Source organism: Leuresthes tenuis, unplaced genomic scaffold, assembly GCF_036924035.1.
Source record: "Leuresthes tenuis unplaced genomic scaffold, fLeuTen1.0.hap1 SCAF_12, whole genome shotgun sequence".
In the NCBI taxonomy this organism is placed as follows: domain Eukaryota; kingdom Metazoa; phylum Chordata; class Actinopteri; order Atheriniformes; family Atherinopsidae; genus Leuresthes; species Leuresthes tenuis.
In genome coordinates, this window is record NW_027325366.1 from 21,476,889 (window position 1) to 21,500,587 (window position 23,699).

Here is a 23,699-nt window from a genome sequence, read left to right on the forward strand (position 1 = left end):
CTCCAGCTCTCTCTGCACTGCTTGTGGTAAAAACAAACGACAACAAAATGGGACCTCGTTTTTTTTTTTTCTTTCTTTCACTTTCAGAGCAGCCCAAAACGTGAACACCTTAAAGCGGTTGGAGTAATTTGCTCCTATGCGACTTAAACTCCTAAAAACTAATTAGTCTCTGTTTTTAAACTGAAGCCAACAATGATAAATACTAATACAAATTAGTTACTAATGAGTTTATTTCCCTTTTTTTTTGGAAACAAAACACTTTGAAATGGAAAGCTCGATTATACTGTTTGCAAAAATATTTAAAAAATGCCCCCCCGCACATTGTTCCAGGTGATATTTCTGCAGCCCGATGGCCGCCTCATCACTGGTACAGCTGAGGGGACACTGAATGAATTCGTCTGAGATGAGGAAAATGTTATAACCTTTATTCTCACACAGTATTTGGGTCATGTCAACAATAGCAGATCTTTTCAAGAGCATGCTTAAAAACACCCCGTATGGAGCAAAAAAAACAAACAAAAAAACAAGACACTTTCATTCAACAAAAGCTATTAAATATCATTTACAGGGGAGTGAAATCTTCCACCGAAGACAATGATCAAAACAAAAGTCTGAAAACTTGTCCTCCTTGGTATGATATAGACAGTGAATTCAAACTTATGAGCTGCAACTCCTCCAGAGTCCCAAATTAACTTATGAAACTTTGTATTATATACAAAAAAAAAATGTGCTTACACAGACCAGCAATGTTAGAAACTATTGTAAAGATGTGAGAAAGCAACCAATAAAATAAGAATAGAAAACAACCCAGAAAAACGCAGCTCACGGTGCACTTGGACTAATGTGGGACTGACTGTATTGCACTATGTTACCTAAAGTCTACCGTTTCACATGACTATCAGGTGTGTTACAACATATTCCTCGCGTCCTCCCTTTTGACGTGGTCGAGTGTCTTGTCGTGGCACTTGCTTTTTTTGTTCTGGTGAGTTTTGACGTGTTTTGCCAAGTGGTCACTCCTCATGAACCTCTTGCAGCAGTCCGGGCAAACAAAGCGCTTCTCCCCAGTGTGAGTCCTCAGGTGTCTCTGCAGCTCATCCGACCTGGTGAAACTCTTGCCACAGAACAGCCAGTTGCACACGAACGGCCGCTCCCCAGAGTGCCACCTCAGGTGCGCTTTGAGGTGAGAAGTTTTCCCGTAAACTTTCCCGCAGCCGGGTATGTGACAAATGTGCTGCTTCTTCTTCCCCGGCTCGTCGCTGGACGTGGACGACTGGCAGTTGGGACACCTGCACCTCCGACACCGCCGCGCCGTCGCGAGAGGGGACTTGGTGTGCAGCAGAGCGGCGATTTGCGTCTGATATTGCGCAAAGTCCGTATGTCCCAGAACCAAGCCTCTCTGCAGCTGGAAGCGGTGGGGAGCGAGGGAGGAAGAGTGACTCACATGGTTCCCCTGCTGGAGGCTCCACCACGGAATATCCTCGCCCGGGTTTGGGGACAACTGTCTCTGCTGCTGGTGGACAAGGCCGGAGGGTCCCGTGACGAAACTTGGCATTGCGGGCGGAATGGGAGTTGGCGCAGCGTAGCTGACGGCAGGGACGTAGGTGGGGGGGCAGGTGGACTGCAGAGACTGCATGGAGCAAGGTAACATCTTCACGGGGGAGAAGTCATAGGGGTACGAGGGGTCCGCCGGGGGGGTGAGGGGCAGTTCGTGGTGGGAGCTGAAGGAGCTCTGGATGTGCGCAGACAGCTGGGGCTTGGAAGATAGTCCGAAAGAAGAGTTGCTAGCCAAGCTGCTCTGAGGGTTTCCCTCGTTAGTCCACGGGTGAAACAAACGCGAAGGGGAGCCCAGGGTGGGGTCGTAGGGGACCTGGAGGAAATCTGTGGGGTTGGATCCGTGGTGATGGCCGATCCGGTTGCAGGTGGCCGCCAGCAGAGCCAGAGGAGAGTGCTTACAGTTCTCTGGAGAGGAGTTTGGAGTGCGGTCCTGGAGAAGACAGACACAAACGTTTGAACATTGCAATCACCATTTAGCCCAAACTCTTTGACGTTAAACACAAATGAAAGCGGCACTTTTTAAAGGGACGAGACTAAAGCGGTCCCCCGAAACAAAAACCGAACCGTGCAAAAAGTTAGCGGCGCGGCTGCAGCAGGGAAACACCGATAAGGCTCAGCGGGACCCGCTCCGATTTACATCAAACGTGCGAGTTTACAAGTTGCGAAAGTGGGCTGAAGTAAAGAGAAACTTGGGCGCAAACCTGGAGGAAAGCTTGCAGTGTTTCATTCCGCAGAACAGCCACCGCTGCCATGGTGAGCGTCCTCCTCCTCGCGATGCGAACTAATGATGGAAAAAAAACCAACCAAACAAACAAACAAAAAAACAAAACAATAAACGCGCTAATTTAGAATATTTTTTGCATTCGCAGCCAGATTTGCTCGCGGAGCGTCTTCTTCGCTCTCCGACGCGTCCTCTCTCCGATATATCCTTGGTGTATCTGAAGAGTGAGGGATCACTTCTTAGAATTTGATAAGGACTTTGGTGGGCCGCCAGCCAGTCAGAAATAAGATTTATTACTTTGAAGTTTGCCGCTGCCCAATCATCAAAGAATAGCGGCTCTTTGAGAGGGGAAAGCAAATCCTTTGAATCCACAAAGCTCCTATGGTGTGTTTGTTGGTCTGGATAAAGGAGCTGATTATTAGGGGGGTTGGGAAGGGAGGAGATAAAGGCGGGACAATTAATGAAGTAATCACTATGTGGGAAATGTATATACACAAATAATTGGATTTTCTTGATCAAAGACCCCCATGCCGCCTGGAGACCCCGGTATTGGATGCTGTAGTCATCTGATCCTCTTTTTGTAATTAAGGATTTGTAGCAGAACCCTATGTGACAATGTGACATTGTTATCTCTGGAGATCTCCAAGAGCGTCGCCTGGCTGTTTGATGGAGGAAAGAGACCAAAATCAAGTGACTCAACACAAAGTTCTCATCTGTGAAGAATCTGCGTCTCTTTTCTCATTTCTAATTCGAATTAAAATCGTCTTTGTTGTGCCTTTGAACTACAACTTGGCATTAAACACTTAATTATGCCCTCTCTGAATTATTTCTCCCCCAGTCGTTTCAATCAGCTGTTTTATCATAGGCTTCACATTTTTTTACTCTTTTTTTTTTTTTCCTCCCCACACATCTTTGTTGAGTATTAAAGTTGACTCTCTAAAGAACTAAGGAGCCTGCAGAAAAACTCTCAGCAGGTAATTCGAGTGAGCATTCTTGGGAAAACAATGCTCCTTAAATGTTATGGAAACAGCTGCATTTTAAATATGGATGTCTCAATTATGTTCCTTGGCCAGTAAAGGATGCATCATCTTCTGAAGAGCTGGATCCAAACATCGGTGCATCTTATGGGGCAAATGTTGCACACATCCTAAATCGATTTAACTTGTTAATAGCGTCTCTATTTTTGTTTCAGAGCATTTAAATAAGGCAAAAGTATGCAGTTGTCATACGATAACATCCAAAACTTTTGTGGCAGAGCTAGAGAAATTGAAGTTGTAGTTCAACTCTGTGATCTCTATCTGGCTTCCCTGCAGAAACAATCACTGTCCTCTCAACTAGTTTGGAGCGGCAGATTTTGAATTAGATCTATTCCTTTGAAGGGATTAATGTTCCCAGTCCTCTCCCACGGCTTTACACACAGTCATGAGGGAAAGAGGGGGGGTCCTGCTGGGCTGCACTGGAGCCATGCTAAACTACAACGCTGGCTGCACGAGTGGCGTAGTCTGGGACACAAAAAAACAGAGGAGATTAATCTTGTTCACAACTTTTTATGGCAGCAGCAGTGGCGGATGTTGCATACAGAAATATGAAGAAAAAAAGAAAAGGGCAAACGGGAAAGTCACTGCTTTGGATTTTGAGCCACATCATTTTTAAAATCTAACATTTGCAAAATGTTTAGTTCTGTAGCAGCTCTTTTACTCACCCTGAAGGGGTTGGCTCACATCATCCCGTTACAGATGTCACACAATCTCTGTGCAGGTAGTTTTTTTTTGTAATGAAGAAAGTTTGAATCACCTTAAATATATATATATATATATATATATATATATTTAATTAAATAAAAAAAAAGGCTCAAAAGCTATAATTAATTGCTTTGCTGACAATAAATTAATTAATTTCAAGTCTTATTGTTCAATCAAAGGTCATAAATGGCATCATTGGAGACAGAAATGTGTGTTTATCCACCTACAAACTTATTTTCTGTATCAATTAATCAACATAATTTATAAATCTATAAACAAACTGAAAGAACAAACGTTAGACAGAATGGATTTGTTACAACCTACTAACAAAACCTCGCTCTAATCAATGCATTCCAACATGTTATCAGAGGGTTAGGGTTGCTACTGCTATGCTACAAACGAGTCTAGGGTTATCGGGTATTGAGCAATTGTTTAGTTTCAAAAGTTGGTCAGCATTAGTGTATCCTCATTCAGAGTGTCAGCAAGTCTTGAATTCAATTCAATTTCATGCTGATGGAGGTGAGCCACTTAATAAAGGATACCTCAATATAAAATGGTACCAAAATACCTGACCTGTAGTGTGATCATGACCTGTTAGACTCTACGGGTGGGACATGGGCTTCGGTGATGACTGGTGAAGGTCTTTGCAGTGCGTTCACCATTTTCTTGCAGTGGGCGCTCTCACGCTTCTGTTTGCATTGCATCCCTTTGATTTGAACTCCACTCAAATGTTTTAGTCCGATAAGACCCTTATTCTTCTCAACTCATGTCATCTGCATTTCATGTTGGGGCCTAAGAGCCGGGTTGAGTCTTACTGTGAACTGCACTTTAGTGGTGTACAAGCATCCGCAATCTGAAACAAAGCATTTAAGTACAAAGAGGCTGAAATTCAGCTTTTGATAAGGCCGATACCAACAGCCTCAGACAACAGCGATAAATGTTTTTGAAATCCACTCTGAGGTTTGTATTTGTGCAGCAAAATGCTGTCAGTTAGTTTTTGCTTCCAGGTTTAAATGTCAGATGAATGTCACACGTTCTAATCTGCTCTTTTATGTCAAACCAGAGAACCGTTGAAGTGGGTTTTCTGTCATCCTGAACAGCAGCATAATTTACAGACATTAAATTCACACGCATAAATGCTAAATTTGGGCTGGATTTATCCATATATCAGTTTTATATGCAAAGTGTCTTGACATGCAAAGCAAATTTTAACCACATATGACGACACAAATTTTATGAGCCATCAGCAAGAACAAATTTTTATATCATTTCCTTTGAGATGCTTGTTTTAGCCTTAAATTCAGACTCTTATATTTCTATCCATCTCAGTATGACTGAAGCTGAGCAGCACTTTGATAAAGTTTGCAAGAACTTCGTGGCGGTGTGCTTCACACGATATTCAGTCCCAGAACGTCCCAAAGGTAATTTGCCCACTTCAAACTTTTACCATCTTCTGACTAGGCTTCAAGTTTTGCAGGGCCACCGCAGAAGAGACTTAGTTAAAGGAAATATTGTCCTGCAGCATTTGATGGTAAAATGATCTTTTAAGCATGAATCACAGAGCGAATGAAGCTTCGGTCCAGGGATTGTGATGGAAAACAAAAGAAGGAAGGAAACTGAGGCAAGTGTTTTTGCATGACCCAACAATGCAAACTGAAGATCACTATGACGTGAAAACACATTTTTATCTCCATTTTGACTAGAATTTGAGTCTAAACAAAATGAATCTTCTTCTAAAAGTTCAACAGGTGACAAACGTGTAAATGACAGCAGATGTTAAATCTGAATTACCCAGTTAGATGTTTCACACATCTAAAGTGAGATATAGTATCCTATCAAGGCATGAGCCCATTATTACCACGATAAAAAATATTATGGAGAATACATTCATTCTAAAGTCTTACATTGTGAAAATACGAGAGACTACTAAACAGAACTATGAAGAATAGACTGACGATAAAAACACGATTGTTTAATCATATTTATTTGACTCATATAAAACACCAGTTTACTAGAAATAAATAGAAATTTACAAGTGTAGAAGTCAAGCGCTTTCTTGAGATGTGGTTGGGTTTTGGTTCTGTTCAAAAAGGTGAAGAAGGCAACCTACAGAAAGAAGGGGAAGAAAAGCAGAGGAAAAGAACCATTACATCCACATTTTGCAGTTTACTTCACATTGTCATTGCTCAGTCCAGCATTAATATCATTTCGTTAGCGGGATGATTCACAATGGTGGAAACGTGAATGTGAGGAAGCGTTAACCACGTGTGAGCTTGACATTCTGAGTGGACGTACAGTGAGGACTGTGCATTTGAAAGAGTCGCAGAGAAATGCCACAACCCCAACCCTTTTTTTTTTTTTTAACTTCCCATATTCTCTGGACAGTTGGAGTATAAAAAAAAAAAGAGAAAAGGTTCCACATCTGTCTCATACAAGAGATTTCAGAGACTGGGGGAGGTGGGTTGGTTGAGGGTGAGTGTGTGGGAGAGACAGAGACGGGGGAGAGAGATGCTCGAGGCTACTGGGTACTTGAGCCGCTATAATGGTGTCTCGTATGAGAAAACATCTGTGAATTTCCTCAGTGATCTACAACAAAGTATAACTCAGAGCAGTCACTCAGCAGACCTTTGAAGTTGCTGTCTGACAGAAAGCTGCCATTGTTCGCAGCCCCCAACACACAGAAACTCCAACTTTGGTCTCACTAATTTTCCCTGCAACGCGATACAACTCTCCCTCCCTGCCCCTCTCTTCCGAGCCTATGAAGTTGGGGATCTCTGAATATTAAAGAGCAAATAGCAAAGTCTTGGCAGTGTGCGGAGTTTGCCCCAGGTCACATAAGGCGGGACAAGGTCATTGTACCTTCTCTCAGCCCACCCTGGATGCCTTAATCCAGCCTAAGAGAGGAAAACTCTGCCCCTTCAATGATTATGTACAGGGTTGCAGCCCGCAGTGCTCTCCCAGGAAACATTACAATATAAAGACATCATCTTCAGAGCCCAATGTCATGCAGTGCTGTCAGATTTTATGAGCAACTTGTGTCCATTCATTACACACACAGTTTAGAATATTAGTTTATTATACATGCTGGAAATGTGCTTTAGTTATGTTGCCTCTCCAGAGTGCCTCAGTAAAAGAACTACTACAGGTCTCATGTTTCTTAATAGCTCAAGCTACAGGAAGTAGCAGTGGCATAACTGTGGGAAAACATTTTCATCTGAGGACACTTCAATAGTACTCAACAGCTTTTTGTTACCTGACCAAATGATAAAAACAAAAGAAAACTTTGCAAAAAAAATTGTTATCCAGTGTTAAATTGGGCTAAATAATTATATTAAACTGGCACTGTTTCTATGAATAGGTCATAGAAATACAAAGTATTAGAGATGAGGGGGACTAATTTGTTGACTTACATCCACTTTTATACAGGCAGGATTAAATTTACAACATTATCACACACTTTGATGGAGATTTGCTCTGATTTAGCATATTTTCACTTATGTCTCCTCATCTCATTTAATTATTTTAATGTCCTTCTGTCTGATAAAACCACCTGTGGTCTGCATAGATTCACAGATTTGTTCGTTAGGAACAAATACAAACAAATACTAGCTACATTTCTTTAATACTTTTTGAGCGGTGAATTTTAAAACCAAGGACTCAACTTTTTGCACTCTATTAAGAAGAAAGTTGTTTAAGACTCCCTATTTGTTTTGAATGATCCAAAGTAGGACTATATATGGTGACCAAGATGAAAGCCAGACATGCAATAACAATAAAAGAGAGAAAACATGTATAGAGGATTTTAAATTGTCTTTAAAATGAGAAAAATATCTACAAAAGTACCAAGGAAATCTATATATTCACCTATGTGAATCTGTAACCCGAGTATTATGTTACCCGTGTCCATCTTCCCACCAAGCTTGAAAATATCAGTAATTCTAAAGCTGAGCATCTAGTTTGGCTGTTAAATGGCTGTTTCAACATTGGTCTCAGACTCCTGGTTCAAAGGGAACTGGGAAATACGTCTGTTTGACCTCAGTCAAAAGGTAGTTTGATTGAGCACCGGGTGATCGTTCCAGTTCCTCCTGGCAGTGGCCAAAAACGACAAGCATTCTGTGATGCATCCCAAACTGAAACAAGGCCGTGGTAATTCTCACACTGTTACCAGTCCAGCGTTTATTCAATGGCAGCTGGTCCCACCATCTGGGAGAGCGATGCCTGGGCAAAAAAAAAAAACAGGTTACACCTTTGGCCATGCCAAGTCTGCTGGTGCCCTGCTCGGTCTACAAACTGAGAGAGGCTAATCATAATTTCACGCTCTGATTTGTCAAATCCCATTCCAGCACCGGAGGCACCGACAAAACTTTTAAGTCGGTAAATTTCATGCCATACAGGAAAAACAGCTTTTGCATATTGTTTCTATGTGAGCTTTTTTTAAAGCTTTTTTTTTTTTACACAGGGGGAGGAAACTGGTTACCATGTCTGTTTTGCAAATGAAAAGGAGGCTGCAACTTTGACCGAAACAGTTGGTCACCTCTAAGCTTAGCAGCCGGGAACAAACTCTCATCACCGCCTGCATGCATTTTATATTCATGCAAATGTTAACAACAAAACATTGCATAGAGGCCCCTCAACAAACTGCAGGTGAGAGGAAGCTGAAACAAAAGCCACTGTAACCCTAATGGCATCCCTTGTCATTAAGAGAGCTTTGATGTATGTACTCAACAGACTCTTTTATCTCATTCTTCCTCTATGCCTCTTACTCTTTGTGTCTCTACCCGGCTCAACCAGTTTCTTTATTAATGCCGTCTTTAGGGAACGCTTCTTTTGCTCTGAGCCCTCAGCACACATCTGACATCTGGTTGATGGTTCATGTATGTCACTCTCTTCAATCATTAGCCAGCAAACAGCATCACAATGTAGAGTTTGCAGCTATTATAGGTATTTGCTTGGGCCCTTTAACTGAGCTTTTGCAGTAGAGGAAAAAGATTATGAAACGAGCCGCGTGTAAAATCTTCACCTGCAGAAAAATACAACTCAACAATTAGGTGGTGTGATATATTCTAGTGTGTTAAATATTAGACACATCTGGGTATGAAATGCATGTAAACTGCAGGCAAACAGGGTTTGAGGAGGCTGCGCGTGAAATGCTTTATTGAAACTCTCCCTTTGAACTCAAAGGACATAGAAACAGGACATTGTTGGCCTAATCGTGTTCTCTCTTTGAAGTAAGACATCACTATTAGGTGAAAAGGTAAGCATGCATCTTTAGGGGAAAAAAGCTTTTCATCATTCGCTGAGCCTGCAGCTTGATGCAGCGATTTTCATGAAGGTGGTTTGAAACTTTGGATAACAGTGTTTGGTTGCCGCTTTAATGAACATGCAGCACATGAAGCAAATAGCTAAAATGGCAAGAATAACAGCAGCAGTAACGTTAGCCACATTAAAGGCGTCCTCTCCCGCATGCCAGATGTTGTCAGATTTAATGAGGGAAAACAAGGGTGAGCTGCATTTACAAAAACGCATTAAAGAAAACACAGGTGTCGGGCCTCGTATTCCGAATTAACTCTGTCTCTCAGCGTCCTGCCCTGCCTGCAGACCTGTAAGACGACCTGTAAGACGACCAGGAGCCTCCGTTCATCAGGTCAGAACACCTTTCATTTATATGACGCCAGCATTTCATAACATTTGCCTTTTGCAGCACATAATCAGCCATCTGAGGTAATTACATACACACCTCTGCTCACCTCCTCTCATATGCTAAAGCAGGCAATCAGCCAGGGAGTTAATTTGGCAGAGAAAAACAGGGGAAGAAACACCCACTCTGGCACCATTTGTCATCACAGTCCAACCTTGTTATTCAAACTAGTGAGCCTATTTGAAATTCCTCTCTGTGGTAAAACAGGGCCAAAATAATCAAGGGAGCATGATCACACTTAATTGATTCAGTGTACTTTTAAGATGCACTACAGGGTGCTGGGGTGACCTATTTCAGACTGCTCTTCAGAGGAGCCAACTATCCCAGCGAGGGAGTTGTGCACAACGAGGATCTTAATTATAGCAGGATCTGTGGCTACGACCAGAGGTGAAATGCGTCTGAACTAAGTGTGACACCACATTATAACCCTGCAAGTGGTGTGGGCTTTTACTCTTTGAAATTTCTGACTTATTTCTGACGATAAACCCCAAAGACCCAAGTTTAACTGCGTAGGTTTCATTAAAAGAAGACAATGCAGCAGTTTTTAGACCAATAAGTGTTTAAACATTTGGTTAAATTAAATATGACCTATATTATTAGTCAGTTAGAAGTACACCTACTCAAATACCGTTCTTATAAGCAATTCTAGTTTTTTTTTTTATTGCAGTGTTTCTATCTAATGGCACTACTTTATCCTACCACTTGCCCTTCATTTTACACCACAATATCTATTGTTTTTTTAGAACCAGCTATTACAAACAAAAGTTAAGCTGATTTCATCAGAAACAACACAATGTTATTTTAAAGAAGGAGAAAAAAAAGGAGGAAGCACCAGCTCAACCAATGCCTCTTGGTGCTAATACGTCCGTAATAATAATCCATTATTATTATTATTATTATTATTTCTACTACTGTGTAGATTTTGTTTTACCTCTGGGAATGTGTGACATAATGTTCAGTTTTCTCAACTCTCTGAGTCTATGAAGACTGCGGCTGCATGACACACAAACAACATAGTTTTGGTTGGAAAATTACAGGGTTAAAACCACAACAAGTCATAACTATCTTCCATCTTAAATTTCACTGACAACAGAACACAAGTTCAAAGTTCATAAACGTCATCAGATCAAAAAAAGAAAGAAAAAAAAAGAGAGAAATAACACACAAGATGGCCAGTGATGTCGTGGTGATGAGTCAATCATTAGTGTCTCAAACTGACTTTGGCTGAACTGAGCTGTTGGGTTTGAGAACACTTTTGGCTTCTTTAAACCCAGTAAGATTCCTGAGAGTCTCAACCTAAGTAAAGCCGGTCTCGCTATCAAGGCAGAGCTCTAATGTTTTCCCCGCTGAGCATAAGGAGGATGAGATCCTCAGTCATACCACCCTACTCTTCCTATTAAGATCAAAATCTCCACTCAGGCCCTCGGGTGTCAACAAAGGGAGATGCAGTAAATGATATGCAAATTGAAAAGAAAAAAAAAAAAAAAAGCTCTACAAATCAACTCACCAGCCCTGCGTTTCCTGCACTTCACGTCTTAAAAGAAAATTCCTGTATTTAGGGAGAAATTCAAAGTGAGGTCTGGCTCAGCCTCTGTGAAGCTCTGTGTGGTGATTCCAGCTATCAGACAGCACAAAGCCCCTCCAACTACAGAGTTTCACAAGGATTTGTCTCTGGATCTGTTTTAGACAAGAGGCAGAATGCTCCAAAACGAGCAGATATTTCCATTTCAGGTCAAAGGAGGTGAGAGGCAAGGCGCTGAAATACTGGTTAAAAAATGCATTCGAAAAACAACTAAAGAGTTGGCTTTCTTTTCTCTTTTTTAAGTTTTTTTTTAGAGTAGATCAGACAGAAGAAGACATCAGTCGTGTCTCAGAGGTTTGGATTTTACTTCTAACATGTCACAGATTGATGGATTTATCCATAAAGTGACAAACAAATAGATGAATTACAAGAGTAACCATTCATTTTTGAACAGCTTGAACATTTGGCAGAATGTCCCGTTACTATTAAAGTGTTTTTATTGTGACTTTTAAAACCGTTCCCATGAACGATCCGCCCCTCCCACCGCACCACATGATGGTGTTGTCTTTCTATTATGTCAACTGTCTTTATTTGTTTATTGGTGCAATAACTGCACCATTTCCCAGCCGTTTGCTGGCTGAATAATATTTGAGTATGCGGGGCTGAATTGTAACCTGTCGTGAAGGAACGTGTCATAAATGTGTCATAAACAGCCCAAAAACAGCGAGTCAAGACTAGCAGCAATTTTTATCATGTCCACAAGTGAGAGGTAGAAAGCACCTCTTCCTCAAAAATACTACATGTCTCACTATCATTAAGCATCCTCCCCATAAAACCTGAAAGTAAACTGTCCCAAAAAGCCCTTTGACCACTTTGCATTAACAAATGAGAGCAAAGCCTGCACATATGACTTATTCTGCATCACTGCCACTTGCTCCAAATACCAAAGCACTTCCAACACAGAGGACTTTTCTTTGGAGTGTCTGTCTACAGGTCTGACGTGTCTGTCTTACCGGCTGACATGGTTGGGAGGCTCAGCTCTGACTGACGAGGGGCCCACTGGAGAGGGTGGGAGGAGGGGCGGTCCCGTGCTCTTCCTCAGGGATCGACTCCACAGTTGACAGTAATTTGTAGTACTCATCCTCTCCATCCAGCACTTTGATTTGACTGCGATGTGAGGGAAGACATGAAGAGAAGTTAGCGGGACAGAGAGCAGTGATCAAGTTTTCATGATGGGAAAAAAAAAAAAAGCAGATGTTTCAAGCAAAGACAATATTTGCAGAGGCGGCGATGATGCGTTCAGGTGCTGTCTTAAGCGCACTGCTGCGGAGCAGAATGTCATTGATAGGACAAATACAAGTAAGGTCCTCAACAATTAAAATTGGCATGCTGACAAAGGCCTAATATGTAACAACCCCTTTCTAATGATGCAGAACAACCTCTCATAAATAGCCTGTTATTTTCAGCTCTCCATTTACATTATAAGAAAACAACTCCATTTCTGGATTCTCCTATTCCACAAAGGGCCCGCTCTGTTTAGAGTTGCTGTAAGTAGGAAAGCTGTTATTTACCCAAGTTTTCTCGGCTTCCTCTTGCTCCCCTGGTAATCCAGAGTTCTCTGAGGAAAGGGCCAAGAGCACACAGTCAAAAGATGAGCAGAAAGTCATTAATTTTTAATTCAAAGTGATTTTGTGTTGAATGTGAGCAGATGCTGATAATATCAGAAGTCACAGCATAATTTTTTTCTGATCAAAGGGCTCAAGTGAGTCTGATGAAGCATGCATCTTGCTCAGCTTTGATAAACCACATCAATTATTCACCGTGAAGGCAGACATCCTGACATGAAAGCAACAGATAAAGAGCATAAGCACATGTTCAAGACAAGAGGCAGAGAAGTGTGGGGGTGGGGCTCCAGGGTCTGGCACAGGTAGGTTTAATTGTATTATCATCTGGAACCAAAGTCAGACAAAGGCCTTTATCGCCACTTTGAACTCACATTTAGCTGGTTGTAGTACAGGCTGTCTTCGGGGCTGTTGAGCAGCTTGGGCTGCTGGCCACGGCGACGAGGAGTCCTCTGCTGCAGCTTCATCACTGGACCTGCAACAGAGGAAAAATGAGGGCAGGGATCCAAGCAGGCGAAACAACAACAAGTGCCAACACGATGCTGACAATGACGACAGCAGCAGTAAACACAAACTGCGCTCGACTTTCCTAATCCGCGTGACGGAAAAGTCACTGAAACATTTTTTTAAATGTACTTAAGTGAGATTGGGTAATTTCATTGATGAGATGACTCAATAAGAGTGTAATGTTATATTAATCTTCACCTCTATACCACATATAATAATATCTATTCTAACAGGTGCACAGAAGGCTGTGGTTCTACATGCTAAACAGCTTGAGTGGAACCAAACTCACAAAAATAGAATCTCTTATCAGAGATCTTAATTCAGTGTTTTTACAATCAACTTCCACCGGGTCTACATGACAGTCATTCACTGACAGTTATGGAGAGGTCTGCTCTGCAAAGTAGCTGCCCTAAAAATAAGTGTCACATTAAAAGAAATGCAGAGAATCTATTTCATTGTATTTGCCAGATGTAGAGCTTACTCTAAATACCGCATACATGAAATTTAAGTATTTGAAGCTTGAAGCGATGAGAGTAAATAAGATATTTGACTAACTGTCTTTCTTAGATGAGACATCGCAATATGTTAGTCTGAAAAGAATTCTATTTCTGTTTAACACACTGGGCATTTGTCTCAGTAATGAGTTCCGAAGCGATGAGTCATGTATTTGCCATTGTAGTCAGTGGAGGCTTGTTTGATGAACTGTGGTGAGAGTAGCTTCATTTCTTTCCATTAACTAAACACATTCACTTGCTTTCTCACTTGTTTCTTGCAATGTTTGGTAAAGCATGTTATTTTTGCTCACTTAAACAAATACAAATACTACGTAATTTCCTGATTTTTGCCTGTCATCAAACATGATAATAACACATTTTCTGTCGAGTCTTTTTCACGAGAATTGTTTTTTTCCACCATTTTGTGACCGCTTTTCACAACACACACTAAATAATCTGCTTTCATGTCTCTGTTGTACCTAAATGAACAAACAAACTGTGCTGTCTGATATCTTCCGCCCTCCATTACAACTCCTGCAAGTAACAACAGCCCCTGCAGCAGTTACTTGTTTGCACAACCCGATATTCAAACTAATCTATTGCTCCATATAAAATGATCTCCCTTTGCCCCTTTACTACAAACAATTCTCTCTTCTTTCTAAAAAGCTGTTTATAATTTCAAGTTTATAGTTGCAAGGCTCAGAAGTGATCCAGCCGTGGTAACAGAAGCAGCCACAGTATTGGCACTTAGGAATGTTGTCTAAAGCTTCTTTAACTGTTAGTGGTGTCAGTGGGGTGCACACATTGGTTTACTGAGCTATAAAAATACATTTCCACCATGCAAACTTTAACAAAAACACGACTAACGGATCGACATGACCCCACATGCAGATTTACATCCTCCTACCTCCAACTCGAACCAGTGACCAATAAAGAGCAGCTTCTATGATAACGTCTGTACGAACTCAATAAATTCTCTTCTACTCTTTCTGGTTCTCATTCAGCAGATGACTAAATGTTTGGGACTAAATCTAAGCTTGTTGTACCTGACTGTTCAAAAGAGCGTGTCCTAAAACAGAATTATTTATCGCGCCGCAGACAGAAAAATGTCTGATCAAACATAATGAGCTATGTGATAATGTGGTAATTCAAACATAAGACAATCACGAGGGCTCACCAATCACTGCTCACCCTGGATTTCAAAATTCATGGATTACAAAATCCCTGACGCTTTTACATGGAAGCATCTATATTTAATGCCTGATAACGTTTCATCTTCTTTGCCTGTGTTCCGGGTGAGACAGGACATTTCTTCATCATCTCCTTCTACCTCTGCGTCTCTACCTTGACTAAAGCTGCATTTGCTCTTTCCATCTTAACACTACTTTGTACTCACTTTGAACAGACCTCATCACATCTCAATCCTATACATCAAAGCGTAGGGTCTCCCTCCACTCCTCCAATCTTTCCTTGATGTTATTCAAACCAGCACAGGTTTACTAAAGTCACACTTTGTAAATGCCCAAAAAGTTCCTGTCAGTTCAGAGATATTACCCAACTTTTACCGTGAATCTTATCTTCTCATGCCTCGGAGGTGCCAACTGTGCACCATGCGAGTCGTTATTACCTGTTGAGTATTTGAGGCTATTTGGAGAAATCTTATGTACTGAGGAAAATAGCTGTAAAGAAAAAATAAAGTGTTTGCTTTTCTTCTTCTTCAAAAAAGCTTAGTTTTATTGTATCGATATCATTTTAAATCCTGACAGAGACTGATTGGAACATTTGGTACAAACTTTTCAGGAAAATAAAATGTTCCAACATTACAACCTCATTAAAGAACATCCAAGTAGGACAATGCTCTGCTAATAGATAAATGGGTTTGGTGAGCAAATGCTTTATTCCCTTTGAAATTTGCATCAAAGCGTTAAATCACAAGTAAAGAAAACTAATGTCATCGAGTAGTTCCAAATATAAAACTTATTGTAGAACAGCCCGCACGGTCTGGTTGTGTCTTCATATATTTGCATGTTGTTTATCTGAACTGAAAATCCATAAATATGAACAAATGATGCACTGACTCGACCTGCTTTGATGCAAGCATGACAATATCTGAGTTCCTCTTCTTCAGATTGAACAAAATCTGAAACCTTTATGGCTTTCATGTTGAAATTACAGTCGGGAGGCTGGAGATGCCCCACTCTTAATCTTAGCTCCTGTTTTAAGAAGTGAAGAAAGTGAAAGTTAAACTCAACGACCGGTTGTTGTGACTGTAACTGTCGCCTGGAAGTTTATGCTGCTGCACCTAATTTACATTTATTCCACAAGTGGCCGAACAACAAAAAGTTAATCGTGGCTGCTGCCAGATTAACTTGCTTTCTGCTAGCTGGTGTCTCTGCACATCAGTTTGAAACAGTTTTGTGGAGGAAGAAACATCAATCATGTTACCCTGAGTAGGAAGGGACATACTACCTGTGCAATACTAAGAAGTCAAAACCCAACTTGGTGCACAAACTTCACATCTGGGCAGAACTTTTCAGTTATGGTACACATTAAAGGTTAAAAAATGAAAGCTTCCATTCAAACTTCCACTATGATGACACTAAACCACAGGCTTTTATGATACTTTTATGCAAGAAACTGCTGGGCAATCCTGGGTAATGTTTTCTACTGCCATTGTACTTTTCCTCCCCCCTTCCTCTCTCTAATGAATTACTTTTATACTGTGCTCTCACCCACTGGTGGTTTGTGTTAATTGTTAAAAGTACATGGTTTTCTACATGGTTAGGTCTACATTGTTGCAAAGGGCTTGTCAACTTGTCTTATCTAGAGAGGGTTTGATGTTTCTTCAAGCTCCTCATCATATTTCAACTACATTCGCTTATACCTCTCTATAACCTGAGAGATCACACGCTCGCACTTACATTTACGGGAAATATTTGTGCATCAAATGAAAACTGCTGTATACTTTAACAAAAACGCAACTAGATGTTTTCTGAAAATCACTCAGCTGCTGGATCTGGTAGGAAGTTCAGCCTCACAATTTATCCATTCTGACCTGCAGCGATTAGAGCGTGCAGCAGATCAGAGGATGGGTCAGGCCTCCCATTTCTGTGCCGCTATTTGGGAAATCACTGTCATTTGATCCAGGCCAGCCCCAGAGGAATGCTGCTCCAGCAGATATATTACAGGCGGGGAGGCTGCCAAACTGGCCCCTGGCATGGGAGTACAGCTTGGACATTGGCAGGCAGAGCAAGGAAGGGGTCAAACAGTGGTTCACATCAGGGGTTTGCTAAATGATCGCGGGTAACGTCTACTGTTTGGGGTGGGGTGGAATAATAGTCAACTGGGGAAACAGAGGCAGCGCATTTCATGCAATATTGATTCCTCCCCATCAAAAGAAAGCCAAGCAGAGTTTGCTCTTCACAGTGAGAGACTTACATATTGTACATGTTTGCTTCTTGAGATAAAAAAAAAAAGGGCCAAGATTATTTTTGTGATAGGTATCTCTTTCATTTTCAAAGAGTATCAGATTACATCTCTAAATACCACTTTGAAATCTCTTGAAAACCAGAATGCTCCTCAGAAACAACATAAAAGAGCAGCTAAAAGGGATTTTTAGTGGAATAAATTAGAGATGCATCGATTTGCTTTGAAAATCACGTGCTGGAATCACCTGACTGTTCCCAGACCACGGAGAACCACTTGGGCTTTGTTTATTCAGATGGAGGGAGCAGAGGCACCAAAAGGCATGGATTATAAGGAAAAATCATCAGCAAGGGCCTTTGATGTCTAAATGAAGCATGTGCAACCCAGACCCCTCTCTTTACCTCACAACAGCCTCTTCTCACACACATGCACACATAAACCCAGATGCACACAAACGGGAACATGAACACACAAACACAGACATTAGTCCAAACAGATATCTTAAGCCAAAGAGGATATCCAGGAGGTTTTGTCATTTTGGACATCAATCTTCAACAGCGACTCATGTGCTTTAAATTAGAGGACAAACTGATCAAATCTCGCAGATAATGCAGAAAGAGGGCAGTTCCTGCATCTGTTTTCACTAATGCAAGCAGAGGATGTTGTTACTTACAAGCAATTTTTCACACTGAAATCAATCATTTCCCCTGACAGCGATTTCGGAACTTTGACTCCAGAAGAAATGTTTGTGTGGAAGCGAAATCTCTGAACTTTGTAGAAGTCAATCATTTGTCAGAATCTTTAACAGATGTCATTTTTAAGTGTGACCCTGCAGGACGTATAAGAAAGCAAGTCATGCAGAGGGAGGCACGAACGACATGAAAAGCAAGCTGAAAATAATTAAAATATGCTAATGAAAGACATTCATTATTTTTTCTCCTGACAGAGGAATCCTCAGTAATTTTAGTGAATAAAATATAAACTTTTTTTTGACCAACAATCATAAATCAGGGAGGTTTTGTATTAGTAATAAACTTTGTTGCGGTACTTCAAGTGACTCAATCTACATGAGCGAAATTACAGGGAATTCTTAGTATCATCTTCCACCTTGATTTTATGTCTCGAGAGATTATTCTGTTGGAATTCTGATGATGAGTAGTTTGGAAGTACATCCTGTTAACTACTCCCACTGACATTAAGAGGATTACGTAGGTAGCGTCAGACAGAGGCAACTCCTTCCGTTAAGTAGAGTCTTTCCTATCCCTTCCAAATCTCTCCTGCCGCTACATTGAGCCTGTAATTTGCCTAAAACTGAAGGCATCCGGTTGAGACGCGGCGATATGTGGAGACAGACAGATAAATCAAAAGCCTGAGAGACAGCAAGAGGGTGGGAGAGTATTTGTCTAGAGAACATGGAGAGGGTGGATCATTTGTCTGGCAGATGCATGTTGATACAGTGATGCTGCTGCTGCTTCTTTGGTTGTGGTGGAGGGTTATGGAGCAGCACCTGGTGGCTGCTAACCCTGTGGGAGGGACATGTGGGGAGATGTTTAAGAGCTGAAAGCGGGAGTGAGCGGAAAGGAAAGTGAGATATATTTGTGAGTGTGGGATGACCTCAGTGTGGGTTTCCATCTCCAATGAGCTCTCCCTGCTGCAACTATAAAGCACAGAAAGAGCTCAGGGCGACATACAAAATCAATTCTTATTGACTGTACCATGTTTTGCACAGAGGGGGCATAACTATAACCATTAAGTCAACATCACCTCAGCTATCTTCCTCTTTCTTACCGTTGTTTCCTCCTGTCAAACGACCAGGTTAACTATCTTCTAAGGCACAGAGGTAATTGGGTTCTTCGTTGTGGCTCAAATTTATCACTGTCTCTCTCTTGACGTGTATGTTTACCACAACTATAATCTCCAGAAAGCCTGTTAACATAAGTAGCTCAGCTTTCATAAACCATAAAGTCAGCTCTGACTGATCCTCAGCACCATCCTGTTTACCACGCTGAGGAGCATAAGCAGCACTCTGATCATATCTGCTACTTGCGAGCAAAGGCTTTCTTTCTACACACGTCTCTCATTTTCAAACATGTAGTATTAATATTCAGGCTCAGGAGACAGGTGACGAGAGGTGACATCCTCTTGCATGTGCAGCTTACATGACTACAGTGTGTACGTGCCACGTTTTTACTGACAAAACATGAGAAATCAAAGGTTGCTGTTGCAGACAGCTGAGAGTGCCTCGAGTACAAAGTGCTTTAATGCTCTCTTTCTACCATAAAATACAGCACTGTCGGTGTTTGCCTAAAGAGTGAGAATACTTTAATAGTCTGATGTCATATTTACAGTGAAACAGATCTGTCCAGGCTTTGTTAAATCATGTAGAGAAGACCCAGCATCCGTCAGTTCACGTCCTGGTGTTTTAGCATTATGGGAGCATGTGAGAGTGTGTGTGTGTGTGTGTGTGTGTGTGTGTGTGTGTGTGTGTGTCTGGAGGGGTGGAGTAATTTGATTTCCATGGCTAATTTTCTCTTTTTCTCCACTGGTGTCCTGAAACACTCCAGGTCGAGCTCCAGCCCTAGTGAACCGATGCGAACACCAGAGGCGACAGCAGGATGAGACACAGGAAGGAGCCTGGTCTCCAAACATCTGGCAGGGCAAGGCTTCCATGACTCGCACAACCCCAGGATGAAAAAAAAGAGGCCCTCAGATCTGTAGGGATCAAAGTGTGCCCTGGGTGCCTGAGCCACCGTGGCCTCCCTCAACACATTCAAATGGGGTTTCCTGAAGACGGCACAAGCAGACCTTGCAACAGAAACGAGGCAGGAAAAGAGGCGATGATGTGAACCTGAAAATCTGTGTGCTCAAAATATGAGCTCGTGAAGGCTTTTTTTGTCAGGACATTTAAATATAACTTCACATACTGAAATATTTCTGTGCCCAAGGCTGATTCAGACTGTAGAGAACTTTAAGATGACCTGACAAAAAAAAACAAAAAAACAGTCCAATGGTGTTTGATTAGCTGCAACAAACCAGACAGGTTCTACAATGGAGTAGAAGTCTCTGAGATAAATCTGATGGGGTCACAAGATCACCACAAAAACCTGTCCTACCAGACAGACTTTATAACATGAAGAAATAAAAGTGTTTATTCTTCAAAGCCTGTTTGTAAAAGATGCTACATCTAAACTATCAAGCTGCTTTAGTCTTTAGTTTGTAAGGTGACATAATTCAAAGTTAGCGAAACAAGACAAATTCTTTTGAAGGCAGACTGAAATTTTCAGTAACTTTAAAGGGAAATTACTTAAAGATGGAGACATTTACTTTTGATGATCAGAGGATAATGGATGCAAGACAAAAACATCAAACTATGTTAATCTCTTCTAACTTTTTTTTTTACGAAATCTATTTTGGCTTTTTCTCCCTGTGTTTTAAAAAGTCCTTTAAATCAAATAATCTATGAAGGAAAGCAGCTCTCCGTGCCCACAATAGAGCCATATGAACCTGTAAGGAGGAGGTGCAAGAAAATAGTTTAAAGCTGTAACAAGCCAGAGCAGCTGGGATTGAGTGCATTGGGCGACACAGTATGAACAATAGCACTGTGCCAGATTTTATGGTTCAAAAGCTCCATTCTTTTATCAAGAGTCACTGTGAAAATCATTCTGTCATTCTATGTTTGAAGAAAATTCAAACTAAGTGCATAGAATGTGAGTTTTACATATTGAACTAAACATCCTCATCAAACATTTTACATTGGGGGGGGGGTAAAAAAGAGCAAAAACTATTTTGAGGCGTTCTGCTGTTAATTCAAAACTTTGTGCCTGCTGACTGAAGGCTCCGGTGATACTGAAATCAAACGCACATTTCAGCTAAATGCAATGTTTCCTTCCATAAATACTCTGACATTATAAATTCATCAAAGACTGCCTCCACTCAGCAGTTGTGATGCCTGGGAGCGGGGGTCACCTGTATGCAGAATTACCGAATTAGCCGCTATCTAACCCAGACCTGCTGTGGCGTGCTGACACTAATCCCGGGCCCGCTGGAGAGCCCTGTCTGTGTTACATTATCATGTCTAATCCCCGTAATCTCTCAGCCGCACCGCTAAACGCTATTCCACCTCGGCCTCTTACCTCATACCCCTCTAATAACATTAATGAAGGGCTGGGCCCCCATTACAGAGGCTACCCTAGTGGTGGGCTGGGTGACGGCCGTAATCGGAGGCCCCCTGCACAGCCACCCACTCGGCTTTCGAGGCAGCAGGAATTAATGCAATTCATAACCCGGGGCAAAAAGCAAACCAAACATATGTTCAACAAATCAGGGTTTGTGTATTTTCTTGTCACCGTTACTGTGCAGGTCTATTAGAGTCACTGATGAGATCCTTAGTGAAGGGCCCACCATGTGGGAGAATGAAAGCTTTGAAGTGCTCCTGCCACTTTGAAAGCCCCCCCGCTTGCCATGAGACATTCATGTTGAGCTGACCTGGGTTATTAAAATGCCGCAGAAATGATCACCGATAATGCCTCTCTCTTTTGCTGTCAACAAAGAAAGGCAGCAGAGGGATTGGCTGGGATGAAAAGATTGAAAGGGGTCCTGTATTAAAAATGGCACTTTATCCATTAAAGCAGGATTTCTGCTGTCTCTTTGTGTAATTACCTGCACCCACCAGCTCTGTGCCTGGGCTTACCTTGTTTACACTGCATGTCTCGCAGTAGAGCTGTCTCTATGCAAGGCTTCGTCACACTGTCTTCTGCTCTGCCTTTGTCTCTCTTGATGTCTTTCACTTGTCTGTCTCGGCTGTCAGGGCCAACCTTGAAAGAGGAGGTGAAAACACACCCAGCACAGCAATGTCAGTGACAGCACCGGATGAATAGATACAAGTCAAAGCAAGGCTTGTAAAGTGTTTTTTTCAATTTAGCCGTGACGATGTTGCATTCATTTATTTACAATTTACAATTTGGCACTCATATAACTCAAACCCATTAATGTGCTTTGCAATGTTAATCAAATGCTAATGCAATTGCATATCCCCTTTTAGTGGCCCTTCCTCCTAGCAAACACTACCACGCTGACTTAATTGTGAGGGTAAAAAACAGCACATACAGAGTTCCTCTCACATTTAATTTTATCTTTGAATAAAAGAGCTATAGGAAAGTATTAATCTGCTTAACATTTCTAAGTACATCCTCCAAAGGATTTTGCTTTTTTAATCTTACATATGCTCAGCAGAGTTACTGGCAAAAACTGTACATTTTCCTCATTTCATCCTTTCAACATCAAATGGTGAGCAGCAAAAATTGGATCAGACTTCAAAGACTGTGATGTGCTCCAAGTCACGGAGTGGCTCTTCTATTTCACATATTGAATCCGAGCAGGATATCAAAGTGCTACCAAAGAACCTCAGGTCTTTACTAAAAAAGGGGTCTAACATCTGTAGAAAGAGGAGCGCAAAGACAAATCACCTCAGGGAAGAGCGAGCATTTATTCTCAGCCGTGAATTTCCAGCCTTTTGATTCTCTCGTTCCTGTACCACCCTGTCTTCTCCGCTGAGATGGAGGTTGGAGCAAGAGAAATCTTTTGTCTCAAGGACTCAAAAAATTCCCAAAGAATAATCTGGGCTAAAGCTTCTTTGTAGATGAGAAGCATTTTACATACAGAGCTAAAGTAAGGCATAAGGAAATGCTCATTGATATTCTGAGACTTACGTTTCCTTCCAGTATATCATCTGTATGCGCCTCTTTGCTCTCCGGGCTGTACCTGTGGAAGTCAGAGGCATTTTTGACTAGAATGAACATGATCACTATAAAACAACACCTAACATAACATATGTGCTTCAGTTTCATGATTATGCACTTTGCAGAGCACAAGCTAATGCTGTCTCTATGCATGATCACTTGTGTTGCATTATTTAGAAAAACAAACACCAAGGAGAAAACATCTGCACACACAATGCTGCACGCCAGTTGCACTCATGCTCAGAGCATAGAGAAATAAAAACTCCTCCAGTTTGGAATTGGTGATGCAACTGGAGGCTCTGGTGTTTGGATGCAAACACGGAATTCATGCGTGGCAGAGAGGAGGGGTATCAAAAGGGAAAAGAACAGCATGTAGGTGAGAATATAGATCTTACAGGAAGAAAATGGGCCAGATCATGTCAAAATAAATATATATGGAGCGATTCCAACACTGATTAAACAGAATTGTTAAATGGAGGTTTGAAGTTTCTCTCACCAAGGAATACGATTGTAAACATGGAGAGGAAAATCCCCAATGAGGCTCGACTCAGTTTGAGTATACCACAAGCATAACATTTTCAGATGTGTAAATCTTGTATTTTGGAACTGAAGTCGGGAGAGGAATGTTGACCAAAAAAAAAAAAAAAAGTTAAAAATCACCAAATATTTGAATGA

At 41.5% G+C, this 23,699-nt stretch overlaps 2 protein-coding genes across 2 annotated transcripts in view; both read right to left on the bottom strand.

Moving 5' to 3' along the window:
- Positions 1-406: 406 nt before the first annotated feature.
- On the bottom strand, positions 407-2,653 carry sp5a (Sp5 transcription factor a). The gene is made up of 2 exons (XM_072397687.1): positions 2,256-2,653; positions 407-1,984 (listed from the first exon to the last, which is right to left on the bottom strand). Exons 1-2 carry the CDS (start codon positions 2,304-2,306, stop codon positions 908-910), a joined length of 1,128 nt encoding a protein of 375 aa, XP_072253788.1. The 5' UTR covers positions 2,307-2,653; the 3' UTR covers positions 407-907.
- Positions 2,654-6,024: 3,371 nt separating this feature from the next.
- The window catches only part of myo3b (myosin IIIB), a 63,027-nt gene continuing 45,352 nt past the window's right edge, over positions 6,025-23,699 (bottom strand). Inside the window, exons 31-37 of the mRNA XM_072397076.1 lie at positions 22,995-23,040; positions 22,752-22,835; positions 21,977-22,100; positions 13,234-13,334; positions 12,809-12,855; positions 12,251-12,404; positions 6,025-6,123 (exon numbers count right to left, since the gene is read on the bottom strand). Of these exons, the coding sequence (XP_072253177.1) occupies positions 12,272-12,404; positions 12,809-12,855; positions 13,234-13,334; positions 21,977-22,100; positions 22,752-22,835; positions 22,995-23,040 (535 nt within the window). The 3' untranslated portion in view covers positions 6,025-6,123; positions 12,251-12,271. The remainder of the gene's footprint in view (positions 6,124-12,250; positions 12,405-12,808; positions 12,856-13,233; positions 13,335-21,976; positions 22,101-22,751; positions 22,836-22,994; positions 23,041-23,699) is intronic.